The 20431-nt window shown below is 39.2% G+C and overlaps 1 protein-coding gene across 10 annotated transcripts in view; it reads right to left on the bottom strand.

Moving 5' to 3' along the window:
- IKZF1 (IKAROS family zinc finger 1) overlaps positions 1-20431 on the bottom strand; it is a 216972-nt gene that overhangs the window by 73806 nt on the left and 122735 nt on the right. For 5 of the 10 annotated variants that reach the window (XM_073630608.1, XM_073630609.1, XM_073630611.1 and 2 more), the window contains exon 4: positions 13293-13553. The exons of 3 other annotated variants lie outside the window; for them this stretch is intronic. In XM_073630608.1, the coding sequence (XP_073486709.1) occupies positions 13293-13553 (261 nt within the window). Of the gene's footprint in view, positions 1-13292; positions 13554-18443; positions 18504-20431 lie in introns of all 10 variants that reach the window. 2 more of the 10 variants (XM_073630616.1, XM_073630610.1) reach the window with 2 other exon arrangements.

Genomic DNA, 20431 nt, shown 5'->3' on the forward strand with positions numbered 1-20431 from the left:
ACTGATAGGCGGCACGGATGGGCACTGATGGGTGGCACTGATGGACACTGATAGGTGGCACTGATGGACACTGATGAGTGGCACTGATGGACACTGATAGATGGCACTGCTGGGCATCACTGATAGGGAGACATCCGGCAGGCATTGGTAATGGGCACTGACTGGCACCATTTGTGGGCACTGATTGGCATATTTTGGACACTGACTGTCATCCCTGGTGGCCATAGGTGGCATACCTGGTCATCAATCTGTGGTGTCCACCCCTAGTGATATCCCTGGTGGTCCAGTGTAGGTATCCGCAGGGGGGCTGTGCTGATAAACAATCAGCAAAGACCCCCCCCTGCCAGGAGAACCGCAGGTCGGCTCTCCTCTACTGGTGTCTGTCAGATACGCGGCTTTTCCTGTTTACACTGTGATCAGCCATGATTGGAAACGGCTGATCACGTGGTAAAGAGCCTCCATCAGAGGCTCTTTACCAAAATCGATGTAGCGTGTGTCAGACTGACACGCTGCACCACCGATCGCCACGCTGTATCCTGAAAGACGTCATATAACTGAACCAGATAACTGGGCCAGGCGGGAAGTGGTTACACTTACCTGAGCCTGATCTTGGTCCAGTGATGTGCATAACAGCAGCAGCAGCTCTCCTTGCTCTCCTCCTCATAGGCAGACAGCAACGAGGCACTGGTGCCACGCTGCTGTCAATCACAGCCAGTGAGGATGGAGCGGGGGGCAGGGCTGCGCCACCCTCTGTGTGCCTATGGACACAAGGTGCATTCATAACATGTGACATGTTACACCCTGAATATGGGTGTAACATGTCACATGTTATGAAAGGTGAACTTATCCCTTAAAACAAAATGTGTAACGCTCTGCTTTGCCCTCTTTACTGATAGAGCAGGCTCGCAGATGCCTTATAGTAGGCTTCATGGTGATGGGCATTTTGCTAAACTTCCATGTTAGAAGAGAATATTTGGATGTTTTTATTGAATACAGATTCCAAATAAAAAAAAGAAAACCCACCAACAGTGGTCACGTGACCTTTCTCAAAAGGAGAAAACTGTATATACAGTGCCTTGCAAAAGTATTCACCCCCTTGGCATTTTTCGTGTTCTGTTGCCTCACAACCTGGAATTAACATGGATTGTTTGAGGATTTGCATCATTTAATTTACAGAACATGCCCACGACTTTGAAGATGTTTTTTTTATTGTGAAGCAAACAACAAATAGGACAAAATAACAGAAAAAGTAAATGTGCATAACTATTCACCCCCCTAAAGTCAATATTTTGTAGAGCCACCTTTTGCGGCTATCACAGCTCCAAGTCAATTTGGATAAGTCTCTAGGAGCTTGCTACATCTTACCACTGGGATTTTTGCCCATTCCTCCTTGCAAAACTGCTCCAGCTCCTTTAAGTTGGATGGTTTGCGCTTGTAAACAGCAATCTTTAAGTCTGACCACAGATTTTCTATTGGATTGAGGTCTGGGCTTTGACTAGGCCATTCCAACACATTTACATGTTTCCCCTTAAACCACTCAAGTGTTGTTTTAGGGGTGTGTTTGGGGTCATTGTCCTGCTGGAAGGTGAACCTCTATCCTAGCCTCAAATCACACAGAGTGGTACAGGTTTTGCTCAAGAATATCCCTGTATTTAGCACCATCCATCTTTCCCTCAACCCTGACCAGTTACCCAGTCCCGACTGCTGAAAAACATCCCCACAGCATGATTCTGCCACCCTGTTTCACTGTGGGGATGGTGTTCTTTGGGTGATGTGATGTGTAGGGTTTGCACCAGACATAGCGTTTTCTTTGATGGCCAAAAAGTTCAATTTTAGTCTCATCAGACCAGAGCACCTTCCTCCATACATTTTGGAAGTCTCCCACATGCCTTTTTGCAAACTCAAAACGTGCCATTTTGTTTTTTGCTGAAAGTAATAGCTTTCTTCTGGCCACTCTGCCATAAAGCCCAACTCTATGGAGTGTACGGCTTATTGTCGTCCTGTGTATAGATACTCCAGTCTCTGCTGTGGAACTCTGCAGCTCTTCCAGGGTCTCTGATGCTGCCTCTCTGATTAATGCCCTCCTTGCCTGGTCCGTGAGTTTTGGTGTGCGGCCGTCTCTTGGTAGGTTTGCTGTTGTGCTATGTTCTTTCCATTTGGTTATGATAGATTTGATGGTGCTTCTAGGGATCATCAAAGATTTGGATATTTTTTTATAACTTAACCCTGACTTGTGCTTCTCAACAACATTGTCCCTTACTTGTTTGGAGAGTTCCTTGGTCTTTATGGCAGTGTTTGGTTAGTGGTGCCGCTTAGGTGCTGCAGCCTCTGGGGCCTTTCAAAAAGGTGTGTATATGTAATGACAGATCATGTGACACTTAGATTGCACACAGGTGGACATCATTTCACTAATTATGTGACTTCTGAAGGTAATTGGTTGCACCAGAGCTTTTTATGGGCTTCATAACAAAGGGGGTGAATACATACGCACATGACAATTATCATTTTTGTATTTCTGAAAAACAGTTTTATATATATATTTTTCTACTTTTACTTCACCAACTTAGACTATTGTGTTATGATCCATCACATATAATTCAGATTAAAAAAACATTGAACTAAAGGCTGTAATGTAACAAAATAGGTAAAAAGCCAAGGGGGTGAATACTTCTGCAAGGCACTGTACATGTGAGTGTCAAGTACATATAATGTTTACTTGTGTGTTTACTTGTGTGTTACATAAAGGCACTCAAAAAATCTTTAAACAAAACAAGCTATTTGAACAAGCTATGCAAGGTCAATAAAGACTTAGAGTAGAGTAGAGTGCATAAACAGTATATCACATAAATATCAACATTGCTTTTTAAGCACTATCAAAAGAAAAAAAAAACACCACAAACTTTTCACGAAAACATGCAAAAGGAATGCAGGTGTCTTGTTTTGGAGCATTAAAAACAGAATGTGTTGTATTTACTCTGGAATATTACATTTTATCCAGAAATTTTAACTGAAAATGTATTCATTGTGTGTACTGTAATAAAGTTTTTATTTTAATATTTTAAGAAGTCTTAAACTGGCATCTGCATTCCTCAGTGGGGGTATATCTCACAAAAAAGGCCATCACCGAGCATTAAAAAGTGAAATCAGATGAAATATTTACATGCAGCAAACAATGCAACTGAAACTGTTCCATGAAAATGACAAATAATGTGGCTTCACCAGGGGTGTGCCTAGTAAAAGTATCATCTGAGGTTACAGCTGTTATATAATGATGCCCTTTTCATGCTTTATAGCAAATTTCTCAAACCCGTAGCCCAGTGGCCAAATGCAGCCCTTTTCTTGCCTTTATCTGGCCTTTGGGGCACTATTCCTCCAACTAACACCCTTGATGGGGCAATATTTCTCTCATTGATACTAATGAGGCACTATTTCTTCCACTGATACCAATGATGAGGCACTATTCCTCCAAATGACACCAGTGATGGGGCATCATTCCTCCCACTGATACCTTTTTTGGGCCAAAATTTCTCTCACTGATACCAGAAAAGGGGCACTATTCCTCCAACTGACACCAAATATGAGGTACCACTCCTTCCACTGACACCATTGATGGGGCACCATTCCTCCTACTGATATCAACAATAGGGCATTATTCCTTACATTTAAACCAATAAAGAGGCTTTGTTTACTCCAACGGATGCCAGGGCATTTTCTACTCCATTGGCCAAAGTCTGCCCCCATAAAGACTGAAGGGCAGAAAATTAACCCTTTGCTTAGAAAGCTTGGAGACCCCTGCTTTATAGGATCTACTATAAGCCTTGTATCAGTATCACTAGCAGTCACTCACTGGCAAAGGCTGTCAAATGGTAGGTTCAGCTCAGCATTTAATGGTTATAAATGGTGGGAATTATGCGCATGCTGCCATTCTGATTTGTTTAGATATTTGCTATAATTTTGTTTACTTTAAACAGCAGGCAACATCAGTACATTGAACAGCGCTGTACCAACTGTTACTGGGAAATGCTTTTCAAACCAGTACCAGCTTTCTCTAAAGCCAAAAAGAGCGCTGACAGTCAAGATCTTCATGCTGCAGGACACAGCTCATGATCTGAAGGACTTTCTTTACTGTAATGAAAGTAGAAAACCCCTTTACTTTCCCAGACAGCTGACTCTATTTGAACGATCACCGGTACACCTCTAGAATACGCCATTCATTTTTTTCCTTGTTTTTCGAAAGGCATTTCGTGTATGTAGATGTTTGAAAAATGAAATAGGGTTTTCTAAAACTGGGTTTGATTAAATATGTAATAATTTTTGGATCTAAAATTTGTAATAGGCCCCCACAAAGCATACACAATGTAAAATACAATAGTCCAAAACAGCTGTGACATGAAAGTTGTAAGAAATATCCTAAAACAAATAAATAAATTATATTCCTTGATTCCTGAACTTTATCAATAATGAGCTATTTGTATAGATACACATCTCTATTCATACATAAAAATTCAGAAGAGATAGTAGAAGAATGCTTTTTTTGCTCCCAATTTACCGTAAAGTGTTATTAAAAATAAAAACTGACCTAGCAATTAATAGGCAATCATATATAGAAAAAATGTATTAAAGTCAAACTGCAAATGCTAAAAATTTAAATGAACATCTTGAAGAAAGAGCCCAACACTGTGTAATTCTCAAGCAGTTAAAGTGTTACTAAACCCAGGTCCCTGCATTCACTATTTCTGGTCTCCCACAGTACACAGAACATGGAAATGCAATTATTTTAGTAAATATAAACTGCTAAATACCTTTTCTCATCAGCACTATATAGCAGTCTTGTGACTTCTATGAGGGTCTGATTGAAGCTTGTAGGAGGAGTTTTCATTTCTCCCACGATTGTCTTATGAGAATGCATGACCCCTGACCCTCTGTCTGGACAGTGCTGATTGGTCCTGTGCTGACCACATGCACTCTCCTAAGAAAAAAAATAACTCTCTAGCAATACACACCAAACTGAGCATGTGCAGCCTGCCCCATGGCTCTGTAAATATCAGGTTATTTTTTGGAGACAGTGGAAGAAAGAGATGAACAGAGGAGACAGGATCGAACAGCCTTTTTACACAATGCACAGTATTAACCCTTTTCACAGTGAGTATAACAAGCATTCTTTGCTGCATTTACAGACTGATTTTACTGTTGTGGGTTTAGTAATACTTTAACCGCTTGCCGACCAGCTCACGCTGATATACGTCGGCAGAAGGGCACGTGGGTGTGCCACGAGCTCCGTGAGTGTGATCGTGGGTCCCGGAGAGGACGAATGGGGAAATGCTGATGTAAACAAGCATTTCCTCATTCTGCCTAGTGACATTAATTACAGCTCCCTGTAATCGGGAGCGATGATCAGTGTCGTGTCACACATACCCCATCCCTCCACAGTTAGAATCACTCCCTAGGACACACTTAACCCCTACAGCGCCCCCTCCTGGTTAACCCCTTCACTGCCAGTCACATTTACGCAGTAATCTATGCATTTTTAATCGCACTGATAGCTGTATAAATGTGAATGGTCCCAAAATAGCGCCAAAAGTGTCCGATCTGTCCGCCATAATGTCGCAGTCACAATAAAAATCTCTGATCGCCACCATTACTAGTAAAAAAAAAATTATTAATAAAAATGCCATAAAACTATCCCCTATTTTGTAGACGCAAACCAATCAATAAACGCTTATTGCGATTTTTTTACCAAAAATATGTAGAAGAATACGTATCGGCCTAAACTGAGGAAAAAGAATGTTTTTTTAATATATTTTTGGGGGATATTTATTATAGCAAAAAAGTAAAAAATAATGCGTTTTTTTTCAAAACTGTCGCTTTTTTTGTTTATAGCGCAAAAAATAAAAACCGCAGAGGTGATCAAATACCACCAAAAGAAAGCTCTATTTGTGGGTAAAAAAAGGACGTCAATTTTGTTTGGGAGCCATGTCAACAAGTGGTAAACAAGTGGTAGTATCTAAAGTGGGGATAGGCCACGATAAAATATTGGTGTGTAATAAATTTATATATATATATATATATATATATATATATATATATATATATATATATAATAAATATTAATATATATTATATAAACAGTTAGCTCATATATATTTGGACACAGGCACAATTTTAGTTTTTTTGAGGTATTTACTAAAACCTATTCTACCTATAGTATATAATTGTCTGAAAATGCACACTCTCGAGTTTAATTTGAGGGTATGTACATCCAAATCGAAGGAAGGGTTTAGGGATTACAGCTCTTAGGAATAGCCACTCCCCCCCCCATTTTTCAAAGGACCAAAAGTAATTGGACAATTGAATCAAAAGCTGTTTCATGGCCAGGTGTGGGCTACTCCTTTGTTATTTCTTCATCAATTAAGCAGGAAAAAGGTCTGGAGTTGATTCTAAGTGTGGTATTAGCATTTGTAATCTATTGCTGTGAGCCTACATCATGCGTTCAAAGAAACTGCCCATGCAAGTGAAACAGGCCATTGTAAGGCTTCAAAAAGGAAACAATTGCATCAGAGAGATAGCAGCAACATTAGGAGTGGCCGAATCAACAGTTTAGTACATTCTGAGGAAAGAAGAACACACTGGTGAGCTCAGAAACATAAAAAGGCCTGGACATCCATGGAAGACAACAGTGGTGGATGATCGCAGGATCCTCTCTATGGTAAAGAAAAACCTATTCACAACATGCAGACAAGTGAAGAACACTTTCCAGGAGGTGGGCATGTCACTGTCAAAGTCTACAATCAAGAGAAGACTTCTCGAGAGCAAATACAGAGGGCTTAGCACAAGGTGCAAACCATTCATAAGCCTGAAGAATAGAAAAACAAGATTAGACCTTCCAAAAAACGTCTAACAAAGCCAGACCAGTTCTGGAAAAGCATTCTTTGGACGGATGAAACTAAGATTAATCTGTACCAGAATGATAGGAAGAAAAAAGTGTGGATAAGGCTTGGAACAGCTCATGATCCAAAGCACACGTCATCTGTAAAACATGGTGGAGCTTGGAGTGTGATGGCATGGGCATGCATGGCTTCCAGTGGCACTGGGTCATTGGTGTTTATTGATGTGACAGAGGCAGCCGGATGAATTCTGCAGTGTTTAGAGATATACTGTCAGCCCAGATTAGGCCAAATGCAGCAGAGTTGATTGGACGGCGCTTCACAGTACAGATGGACAAAGATCCAAAACACACTGTAAAAGCAACCTAGGAGCTTTTGAAGGAAAATAAGTGGAATATTCTGCAAAGGCCGAGTCAATCACCTGATCTCAACCCAATTGATCATGCATTTCACTTGCTGAGGACAAAACTAAAGACCTTTAAACAAAGAACAGCTGATGACAGCTGCAGTTAGAGCCTGGCAAAGCATCAGAAAGGAGGAAACCCAGTCTTTGGTAATGTCCATGGGTTCCAGACTTCAGGCAGCCGTTGCCAGAAAGGATTCTCAACAAAATATTAAAAATTAACATTTTATTTATGGATATATTAATTTGTCCAATTACATTTGAGCCCCTGAAAATGGGGGGACCCTGTATAAAAATGGTTGCAGTTCCTAAAATTTGTACTTGATATTTATGTTCTACCCCTTGAATTAAAGCTAAAAGTCTATACATAAAACCACTAGAAGGGATTTCATGAAGTCAGCACACTTTAAAGGGTAAGTAGAGCCAAAGCCCTTTTGGCCCTACTTCTCCTGGGGATCACAGGAGTGCGCTTCATTCTGCACTCCTATGGTCCAGATTCAGTCAACAGTGGGCTAAAGCTGACGTTACTCAGCCGCTCCAGATTCTGGAGAGTTCCCCTCATTAGTGACGGGATCCACCCAGATTCCTGACCAAAGGCTGGCTCAGCTTGTCAGCACTCTGCTGAGAGCCTGAGCCTGCCGTTCCTGTCCCCTCCACAGCCCAGCACTCCAGTGAGTGGTGAAGGGGCAGAGCAGAGAGCTGGTAACCTGCAGTCACCGCTCTCTTTGAACAAATTAATAAAGTGCTTGCAGGAAGAATTGAACAACTTGTTATAAGTGCAAATATATGAAGTGTTCTAAAATATTGCAATATACACTCGCAATGATAAACCATAAAAAACGTCAAAACATAAATGATGTATATAACAATATTCAAAGTGTGGGTGCTCCAAATAAAGTGCATATGTGCTCTAAAAATATATTTGCACAATCTAGGCGCCACTTACAGAATATCTGAATCAACAGGCTTCAGTACAAACATTCACCTAGGTGAGTATGTTGCTTGTTTTTTTTATATCCTGCACTTTTTTTTAGTTTCAGCCATTTCTGTTATCTTTCAGACCATTGCTTGTCCCACAACTCCCCAGTTCATTAAAGTGACAGAAAATGGAAGTATGTACTCCTAACTCAGAAAAATACCATCTATTGCATCCCTTCGCATCCAAAACTCCAAATTCCTTTTTTTTTTTTTTGCTGTTATGATTTGGCTTTCTGTTGGATGGTGGTGATGTTTGTTCTTCATGGTCCCACTGTATGTAGCAAGTTAACATAGCTACCCTCCTTTGCTTGCTCCCAAGATGAACTAGAGACTATGAACTATAGAACATGGGATAAGCAGTGTGCCTATGTAGGGTAGTGCACATGACCACAACTAACATGCACTACTCGTACCAATCCAATGGACGTGGGAAAGAAAAGATTTGGGAGTTCATAAAGGGTGTTACATGGAGGCAGAAAACACAGAGAGAAAAATACAGTAGATTGCAAGGCAATTAAAGTGGAAGTAAACTTTCATCTCTTGCTTTTACCTATAGGTAAGCCTTTAATAAGGCTTACCTATAGGTAGTGTAAATATCTCCTAAACATGCACCGTTTAGGAGATATTTACTGTACATGCAGCCAGTGACAACACTGGCTAATGCGCTCTGAAGAACAGAGCCTTGTGCCTGTAAATGGCAGCTCTCGTGCGCATGCCCGGGAGTGACATCATTACGGCTCCGGCCAGTCCCAGAGCCGAAGTCCGCAAACCTGGAAGCATGATGGGTGAAGATGAGAGCATCTACAGCGCTGACATTTCGGAGCAGGAAGAGCTTCCTTTTAATGTAAGTTTATAATAATGTACTAGTATGTGATGTATACTAGCACATTATGACATTACCTTGTAGGTACAAAAAATGTCCAGCTTACAACCGCTTTAAGCCATGTAAGCGTGTGGATTTTAGTGGGTAGTGATTCCTGTTTTCTGTGTAATGTACATTGTTGTGGCTATACTGGAGGTTAAGGATAAAGCCTGGATTTGGGAAAAAAACAGCACAAACCAGTGCTAAGATTTCAGCTATCAAAGACTGCCCTTCTCACAATAAGCACAATAGAATACTTTATAAGGAGGTAGAATATTAGGAAATTAAAATGTCCACTACTTCTATGATATATTTATGCATATATATATACAGTACCATATTGCCATATTACATTATCGTGCAATGAGAATGGCACAACAGGATTTCTGCAATGTGTAGGATATGTTGTTGATATCCTGTCCTGTGGGATCAGCACTGATAGTAAGCTTTGTACGAATGGCTAAAAGCACTATGGTGACCTTTTTTCACCAAAGACAAAAACTGAATTTCCAATGCTACAGTACATAATGCTTTTCTTCAAGTTCTACAAATGTGATACTGTATAAGAATAATTTATTTTAAGGTAATGATGCCATTTTCTAAAAATGCTTAAAAACATGGAAAGTTACCACAAAAGTCAGGCTACATTTAATAATCTATGAATGCTCATTACATATTTATTCATGCAAAAAATACTAAATTGTCCTAGTTAGCTGAGATTTTATATCAGTAATAACCATAGTCTAGTCTATCAGCCTAATCCTCTTAAAACATGGTAGTCTTAGCTTTGAAACAATATTGATGTGCATTATTAGGAAACAGTCAAGGTTTACATATGTGCTTGTGCATGTACAGCAGCCTAATTCACGTGAATGGACTGCTGTAGCCATGAGAAACGTGGGGAAAGAAGTCCCTGAATTTTTTTAAAAATAGGCTGCACAGAATCATATGGTGCTACGACATCATGTGGTTTCTTTCAAGGTGCTGAGAATGGCATGCATGGGAATGCAATTAAAAACTAGGCTAGGTTCACATATGTGTGAGAGCATTTGTGCACGCACATCGCAGGTACAGCAACCTTTTCATGTGAATGGGCTGCTGTACTTGTGAGAAACGCATATGTTTGTGCATGTTTGCCAATGCATGTGGGTGTCATTAAGAATTAATGGCATCCCTGCGGATCTACTAAAAAGGAGCACGTTTCTGTGAGGCATGGGAATTCTCACAATTTTGCACATGTTCCAAACCCACACATACGTGAATCTTGGCTACATCTACAAGAATAACTTCGGATAGTAAAAGATGAACAATCTCCGCTGCAACACAAACATTTTCAAGGTGCTACATGTAGTAAGTTAAATTGCTTTGTTTTACCGAGCAATCAGGAAACCTTTTCACTGGGAGACTTATGTATATTGCAGATCACATGCTTCACAACCCCCTTCCTTATTAATTAGCTATTTTTGAGTGCCATTAAATTAGTTCTGAGCTGCCCTGAGCAGCTCCAGCAAAAATAAACAAAATAAAAAGGCCAAACAGCCTCAAAATGGCTGACCTCACTAAAGCTGCTTTAAAGCCTCTAACCAGTGGTCTCCAAACTGCGGCCCGGGGGCAAGATGCAGCCCTTTGCTTGCCTGGGGGCACCATTTCATTCACTGGCACCAACAAAGGGGCATAATTCCTCCCGATGACACAAAAGATGGGGTACAATTCCTCCCAGTGACACCAACAATGGGGTCCAATGACACCAACGATGGGGGACAATTCATACCAATCACACCAACAATGGGGCACAATTCTTCTCCCTGATTCCAAAGATGGGGCACTGTTTACTCCAACTGATGCCATGGCATTTTCTACTCCCAATGGCCACAGTCCAGCCCACCTAAAGTCTGAAGGACAGTAAAATGGCCCTTTGTTTTGACAGTTCGGAGACCTCTGCTCTAAAATCTCTGATATAGCTTATCAAAGATAAATGAATGGTGATATCTTTATTCCCTGGCATAGAACCCCAAAGAAGAGGGTTCCAACTGTCTTGGTAAAATTTGAAAATCTTAATTAAAGTGACATTAAACCCACATCATTAAAAACTATCACTAAAGGTGAAATTGGATTATTTTTTTTTGTATTCTGCAAAAAACCTGGATGATCCCGCTGGATTATCTCTGCATCCCCCTCCTGTCCATGTCCCCACTGCAACTTGGGATTTTGGAGAGCAGTGTTGGCAGCTAGTGCACATGCACAGTTTATAGTGTATTATCTACCCCGAGCATTTCCTCCCTATCCCATCTGAGCAGCTCATAGTTACACACTTACATAGTATGTGAGGTTGAAAAAAGACACAAGTCCATCAAGTCCAACCTATGTGGGCGTATACACAGTGGTAAATGACAACCCACTCCCTTCCTCCTCCTTCACACCCACTAACCAGCTAAACACATGGAGAGTGGGATATTACATCTTGATTTATGGAGGCTTCACCTCCATTTTATTCTAAGACACAGGCTGGAAAGGTGTGACACAGCCTGTGACTGGCAGAAATCCACCCACACCATGTTATTACCAAAAAATAATAAAGATTTAATTTCAAATATAGAGTATATTTGTATGACAATTTAAAACAATATATTGATATTAATTATTTATTTTTACTCAGTATTCCAAAGGCTTTTTTTTTGAGCATGTGACCAGTAGCAGAAGACTAGAAGCTCCTCCTGCCACAGCTTCCCTGCAGACAGGCTGAGATAGAGCCGGGTCATGTGACAGCTGTATATGGATTAGGAAAAAAGGTACTTAAGTGGAGTTCCACCCACTTTTACAACTCTTCAGCATCCCTCACTAAACTGTGCACTGTAAACGAATAGGATATTTTTACATTTTTTTTCTCAGCACCTACTGTATATCTGCTGTGTTCATTTTTCACTTCCTCCTCCCTGGCCGTGGCCCATTGCATAATTTCCTGTTTGCAATGCCTTCTGGGAAGGGGCGGCAACTTCCTCTGACACTGCCGTTGCTATGGAAACCTGACCTGAAACCTATTACACTGCTTGTGCTGCATTGAGCATGTGCGAGATCTGCAAGGATGAGATCCAGGAAGAAATACAGTCTGGCTTCAGATGCCCACACTTAAGATGGCCACGGCCTGCTGTAAGTTTATAAAATAACAAACTACTGCTATAAACTAACAAAACAGACCTTAGTTTACAGACCAACTTTACTAGAATACCTTAAGCTTGTGTATTATAGGGGTATTTTTATTTAAAAAGTATAATTTTGGCCGGAACACCACTTTAGATTTTTTTTTATTAAAATATTTTCATTGCCATAATCCACATACAGAAAGAGAAGGGGTACTGTAAATTAAACAGTGTGTATTTAGTATCACTTTAATTGTTCCCTGTGAATTGGACACATGTTCTCCTCTGTCCCTTCTACATATCAGCAGGGTAGCATGATGATAAGTAGAAATCACTCGTCCCACTGTCATAGAGTCCTAAGTTCACATCAGCCTTCACACATCTCCAATGTATAAGCAAATTATAAAACACCTAATCGTATTTTTAAACGACTAAGGGGTTGATTTACTAAAGGCAAATCCACTCTGCACTACAAATGCACTGCAAGTGCACTTGAAAGTGTAATTGGAAGTACAGTCGCTGTAAATCTGAAGGGAATGTAAATCTGAAAGGAAAATTTGAAGTTTTTTATTCCCCTTGCATGTCCCCTCGGATCTAAAGCGACTGAACTTCCAAGTGCACTTGTAGTGCAAAGTGGATTTGCCTTTAGTAAATCAACCCCCCAATGTATTACCTACCATGCAAAATATGGCAAGATGAATTTGTTAATAATAAACTGTTACTGTCTACTATTTTTAAATTATTTATAATCTATCTTCATTTCATATTCAGATTACAAATTTACACATTTAGAAATAACATTAAATTTTAGTCTTCATTTTTAAATTAGACAAAACAGTACTGTACTTTCCTCAACTAAGCAAAAACCCATTGTACTATTGATGTCACAGCTGTTTTTGGAAAAAATTACAGTTTACATTGTGTAAGTGACCAACTGTCTCATATAAAGCCACATGATCACTGCACTTGTAGCATGCCATGACGCATCATTTTTTCGGCCTTTAAAAAAAAACTATGTCAGGCCTTACCAGTGTGGCTTCTTTTGTGTACCATGAGTACATTGGGGCCGATGCATATTATCCCACAGATATCACATTTTAGTTTTCCGTTAGGAAGTCGAATACCTCCAACTCCTGTCAAGGCTTTGGTGCCTTGTCCGTTCAGTGTGCCATTCATTTTCTCCCCTGCTGCATCAATCATTCGTAAATCTTCTGCACATTCTTCGCCATTCATTTCACAAGTACGACCATTCTCCTCATCACTATGAGTCTCTACTTTAATATTATCAGCTAGAAAAGACAACATAGTGAAGAAGTTAGTATCTATAAAGCAACAGTGACCCTGTAATTCAGATTATGGACTGATATTACATGTTCTGATTATTGGACTTGCTTATGCAGAAGTAGGCCTTCATTTATAAAATGGATAAACACGAATACAAAGTTGCAAACGTTTCAAAATAGTACATTTTTTGACGCATTACACTCCCGGCCTCACCTTAGGTTGAGATTTTCCAGCTCGTGGGACAACAATCTAAGCACCAGTGGACTGAGAGTAATCATCATTGGGGCAGGTTAATTTATCAGTTACACACAAATGGTGGAAGTCACCACTTGTTTTAAAAGAAGCACGCATTCACAACATCTATTGTTGAAATTCTTGCTTTTAAGAAGTGTCTGTGATACTCGCTTCCACACCCAAACAGGAGTGTAATAATATGTTTAAAAATATGATTTGGTCCTGTCCATTGATCCACCCCTACTGGGTTTCAGTGATTGAGATAGTCAACAGGATCTGTGAGGTCAACTTACAACTTGACCCATTGGGGTTGATTTACTAAAACTAGGGAGTGCAAAATCTGGTGCAGCTGTGCATGGTAGTCAATCAGCTTCTAACTTCAGCTTGTTCAATTAAGCTTTGACAAAAAATCTGGAAGCTGATTGGCTACCATGCACAGCTGCACTAGATTTTGCAATCTCCAGTTTTAGTAAATCAAGCCCACTGTTTCTACTACTGGGAATAATAAAAAATTTGGTAGTTAGTCGATATGTCAAATTATTCCTATTTTATGTGATCTTCTATGCAAGATGTGAAAAACTACGTAATTGGAATCACCCCAATCCTCCCACCTCATCTACCTTGTTGTGTGTGCTTCTCTAACAGTGTTGCTGCCCCAGGTGTGATACATTTCTCTGTATTGTACATAGAGCTGCACGATTCTGGCTAAAATGAGATTTTTGCAATTTTTTTGCTTAGAATAAGAATCATGATTCTCATGATTCTCGCGGTGTAACATCATCTTTCACATTATACAAAAAAAATTGGGCTAACTTTACTGTTTAGTATTTTTTTAATTCATTAAGGTTTATTTTTTCCCAAAAAATTGTGTTTGAAAGACCACTGCGCAAATACAGAGTGACATAAAATATTGCAACAACCACCATTTTATTCTCTAGGGTCTCTCCTAAAAAAAAAATGTATGTAATGTTTGGAGGTTCCAAGTAATTTAAAAAGTAAAGTAAAAAGTCCCACACATGTGGTGTCCCCATACTTGGGAGAAGGAGCAGAATGTATTTTGGGGTGTAATTCCACATATGCCCATGGCCTGTTTGAGCAATATATCATTTAGTGACAACTCTGCGAAAAAAAAAAATTATTGTATTTTTCCCGAAACTTGTGGCAAAATATAAAATATTCCATGGACTTAAGATGCCTCTCAGCAAATAGTTTGAGGTGTCTACTTTCCAAAATGGGGTCGTTGCTTGGTTTTCGGGGTCCTGTACGTGGCTAGGCTCCCAAAGTCTCACACATGTGGTATCCCCCACACTCAGGAGAAGCAGCAGAATGTATTTTGGGGTGTAATTCCACATATTCCCATGGCATGTTTGAGCAATATATCATTTAGTGACAACTCTACGAAAAAAAAAAATTAGTGTATTTTTCCCAAAACTTGTGGCAAAATATAAAATATTCCATGGACTCAAGATGCCTCTCAGCAAATAGTTTGGGGTGTCTACTTTCCAAAATGGGGTCATTTGGGGGGGAGGGGGGGTTGTACTATCTGGGCATTTCATGGCTACCGAAACTGTGATAGGTAGTGAAGAGTGAAATCAAAAATTTACACCCTTAGAAATCCTGAAGACGGTGCTTGGTTTTCGGTCCCACACATGTGGTATCCCTGTACTCAGGAGAAGCAGTAGAATGTATTTTTGGGTGTCATTTCACATATGCGCATGGCATGTTTGAGCAATATATAATTGCAGTGACAACTTTGTGTACATTTTCTTTTTTTTTGTCATTTTTCAATCACTTATGACAAAAAAAATAAAATATTCAATGTGCTCAACATGCCTCTCAGCAAATTCCTTGGGGTGTCTACTTTCCAAAATGGGGTCATTTGGGGGGGTTTTGTACTGCCCTGCCATTTTAGCACCTCAAGAAATGGGATAGACAGTCATAAACTAAAAGCTGCGTAAATTCCAGAAAATGTACCCTAGTGTGTAGACGCTATAACTTTTGTGCAAACCAATAAATATACCCTTATTGACATTTTTTTTTACCCGAGACATGTGGCTAAATAGATTTTGGCCTAAATGTATGACTAAAATTTAGTTTATTGTATTTTTTTTTATAAAAAAAAGTAGAAAATATTTTTTTTTCAAAATTTTCAGTCTTTTTTCGTTTATATCGCAACTAATAAAAACCACAGAGGTGATCAAATACCACCAAAAGAAAGCTCTATTTGTGGGGAAGAAAAGGATGCAAATTTTTTGGGTACAGCATTGCATGACCGTGCAATTACCAGTTAAAGTGACACAGTACCAAATTGTAAAAAGTGCTCTGGTAAGGAAGGGGGTAAAACCTTCCAGGGCTGAAGTGGTTAACGATTAATCATGCAGCTCTAATTGTACATGTTTTATTTCCTTTGTAAGACATAAAGGCAGATAAGTCTTATATATGTTGGGGGATTGTTTAGGGGAGAAGGGGGTTTAGAGTGGCACTGTTTTGAAGGGGGTGGGCGGGGAGGAGTTAAATTGGCACTTTTATACTGACCAAAAATGATTGTGGAATTGTTTGGGATGTTTAACATGTTTTGTGTTAATCCATGACATCTAGCCATTGCATACAATGCAATTTCATCCCCAAGGTAGCTTTCATATATTAATAACACTTGCACAGTGGATGACTTCTAAAGGCTATGCACACCATGACCACCTCCATACCAGCATGATTCTTAGTTCCAAATTTTAAAAAAATTGGCAAAACTCATTTTGGTGTATGCATTTCAAAAAGTGTCATGTTTGTAATGTTCTGAAATGATTACTTGATATGTTTTATAACAGAAAGCTTTTACTGTTTGAACTTCTTTTCCTTTTTATAGTAAAAAAATGGCATAATAGCCAGTATGTAAACTGGCTATTACATACAGGCAAAAAAGATATCTATAAAAATATGTTTAACCATTTTGTATAGCTTTTCATTTTCATTTCTGTTGACCTCGGATGCAAACAAAAACAAGCAGAATCCAACAAACCTAAAAAAAGAAACATTCTTAGCACAAGTGGCAAATGCATGTAAACATCCGATAAATAAGTACAAATATTAACCATTATATTTTTTAGTTGAATAGGATTTATCATGCAACAATGAAATATCTCCCATACAAATTAGGTAAAAGGTGAAAACTGAACAGCAAACATCACACATGCTTTTATGGTAAACGTCTTCCGTAAAATTCTCCACATGCTGTTTTAAATGGCCAGAAAGATTTATTGTATACTACATGTGACTACCCAAAGCCCACGATATGTGTGGAAGATGTCTGCATGTTCTTTAAAACACACTGGGTGATTTACTAAAGCCAAATATACTGATTTTGCAAGGGAAGTTGCACTTTGAAAGAGAAGTTTCCCTAGATCATAATGAATGAGGTGAAGCTCTGCTGACTTTTTTCATCCAATCATATACAAGAAAATGGCTACCTTTTTTTGTCTTCCTTGGTTATGATTGTGCATTTTTTGCAAAGCGAAATTTTACCACATTCATTAATTTTTTAAAATAACAAATACATTATACTTACCTTCCTCATGCAGTGGTTTTGCACAGAGCAGCCTTTAACCTCCTTTTATATGGTCCCTGTCCGGTGCTGTTGGCCACTCCGTACTGCCGAGTGCCCCCAGAGCAAGCAGCTTGCTCTGGGGGCATCCAAGAAGGCTCATTCATGAGCTGCGGCTCTGCATGTCCATTCACACACAGAGCCACGGCTTGGCCCCGACCCTTCTCTCTCCTCATTGGCACCAGCTGCATGTCTCAGCCAATGAGGAGGAGGCTCTCACGCACATCGCTGGAGGAAAATCGGGCACAGGTAAGTATTGGAGGGCTGGGGGCTGCTGCACAGAGGAGGTTTTTTATTTTCATGCACAGAATGCATTAGGGTAAAAAACCGTGAGCCTTTACAACCACTTTAAGCAATGGGGAAAATTCCCTTGCAAAGTGAAACTTCACCAGCAAAGTGGAGAGCCTATTTACCTTTAGTAAATCAACCCCACTGTGCTATCTGTCAGTAAATAGGCTTAAAAAAATCCATAATGAAGTTTTAGCTAAGATTATGAAACCTTCATGTAGACATACAGTATGTAAAGGTACATAGAGAAGGTACTATACTACACCTGTATCACAGAGTATGTCACCTGGGTTGATTTACTAAAGGTAAATAGGTTTTACACATTGCAAGGGAAGATGCCCTTCACAAGGGAATTTCCCCCAGAATATGGTAAACTTTCACTTTGCAAACAATACCCAATAAATTGCAGGAAAAATAAAAAAACAGCAATGTTGCTTGCACATGACTGAATGATGGAAATCAGTAGAGCTTTACCTTATTCACTAAGCTCTGGGGAAAATTCCCCTGCAAAGTGTACAACTTATTCGCCTTTAGTAAATCAACACCATAGTGTGTCTGTAATATGCTGTTTTGTGAATGCTTTGGATCCGTCTATATAATTGTAAAAACATACAAATGCAGCTATCTAAAAAGAAGAGACAGAAATAAAAAAGTAGTATGCTTTTTTTTTTTTTTTTGCAGAGCATGCAACATATCACCACATGCCACAAAGTACTAGGAAAGGTTGCATGCATGAAAATGTAACCATGCCACAGCATAACAAGAACATACTTACGGGAAAAAGTTTTAAAAATGATAGCGTGTAAATCCCTAAACCGCTCAGCTTCACGTACAGCTGCAATAAAAAAGGCAAACAGGATGCTTGGTTGAACAAGCCTTTTTCAAAGCTTCATTGAAGTGGTGATACTGTTTTTCAGAGTTAGAATATCCTTAAAGTGCAAGGTGTGTATGACATAAGCCTGGTACAGTATGTCTCATATATCATGGCATTTAGCTGATGAATGTTATCAACGCTTGAATTAGTAATACCTTTCTATTGGCAGAGTCCTTGGTTAGGTAACCCGGCAATATGTTCCACATTTTTGAAAACACAACCACTTTATCTTATGGATAAAATAAAATGAGGTTCTTCATGTCATATACTAACCAACATAAACTACCTGATTGGTGTAGCAATTCTATACTCACATCTCCAATATACTCCATAATAGTAGTCTACAATCTACAAATACAGTAGTAACTATTGTTTTAACAGGAAAATATAATTGATCGATTGTCAGCAGGCCTAGAGCTGTGAAGCAGAAATGTAAACAGGTACCTAGTAACAATCCTGTAAGGATGGTGTACTCTTCATATAATCACCGTGTTCCCCCAGCGGAAAACACAATGGCTCTGCGGGATGACCCCATCAACACTGACTGTGTTTTCATCAACACTGACAGTTTCATTTTCCAGGACTTACCACTGTTTTCAGAGAATGTCACTAGCCAGTTACCCAGTAAAGCTAAACCATCCTATCCTTTACAGCTAAGAAAGCTACCAACTCAGACTCTGCTTGATCTGCCATGGTGATACACATGTCAACAGTTATGACACCAGCCATTTGATGGTTTGACAGTTTGGTTGAGAGCAAAGCTGACAGTTAGAATTTATGTCTTGCCTTGAATGTTACTGTTTTGGGGATAGGATTAGTTCCACTTTAACAATAAGAAGCAGTCCACTCTTGTGGCTATTTTACAGGTTTCCAATTTCCTACAAAAATAGATTACGCACGATTATTGTTTTATCTGGCCTGTAGACATCTTCTTAATTCTATACTTGATAACTTGTAAAATCCTAACCACACTTATAGTAAATTAACACTCCGGTTACCTGCCAATTTTCCAATTAAATAAAATGTCAGCCTAGAATTTTTTAGATGAGCAAAAACAAAAGAACACAAATGAATATTTGAATAAAAAGTGAATTATGTAAAGTGTGCACATAGAAATAAAACCGCACCCTGTATTGCTCTCTGGGGATCAAAAATACTTTTCGATTTTATTTTTTTTATCTTTTGATGGATATGTGTCATTTTTCAACTTAAGTACCTTTCGCTTTTGTATTTTCCTTCTACAGATGCAAAGAGACGTGCAACATGCTGCCTTTACTGATACTGAAAACTGATGATTCTTCCAGGCTTTTATCCTGTCTGATCCTAGCTGGGCAGGGAACTTCAGCAAGGGTATGATAAGCTATCTCCCATGGGACAAATGTTCAGCATGACCGCACCCAGACAGCCTATGTGCTAAGATTTCCTTGAAAAACACGATGCTTGTTTAACTACACATTTTAGCATAATTCCAAGATATTATGTCACTTTAAAGGTGGAAATTGCTTAAAAGCGATATGCATAGCATCTCTTACATACATACAGTACTTCTCTAAAATAAATATACATTTTTTGTTTACCATAGTAGTAACAGTAAACATATATCAATTATTTTTTTAATAAATTAGATGTAAATCCAAAATCTTATATAAGCATTCACACTGGTGCGCTTTTGCTGTGCTAAAATTCACTTTTCCAGCATCACAACAGCACATGAAAAAACTATTTCCTGTTACAGTGCCTTGCAAAAGTATTCACCCCCCCCCCCCTGGCTTTTTACCTATTTTGTTACATTACAGCCTTTGGTTCAATGTTTTTTTTTAGTCTGAATTATATGTGATGGATCAGAACACAATAGTCTAAGTTGGTGAAGCAGAAGTAGAAAAATATAT

The sequence above is a fragment of the Aquarana catesbeiana genome, linkage group LG05, assembly GCF_042186555.1.
Source record: "Aquarana catesbeiana isolate 2022-GZ linkage group LG05, ASM4218655v1, whole genome shotgun sequence".
In the NCBI taxonomy this organism is placed as follows: Eukaryota; Metazoa; Chordata; class Amphibia; order Anura; family Ranidae; genus Aquarana; species Aquarana catesbeiana.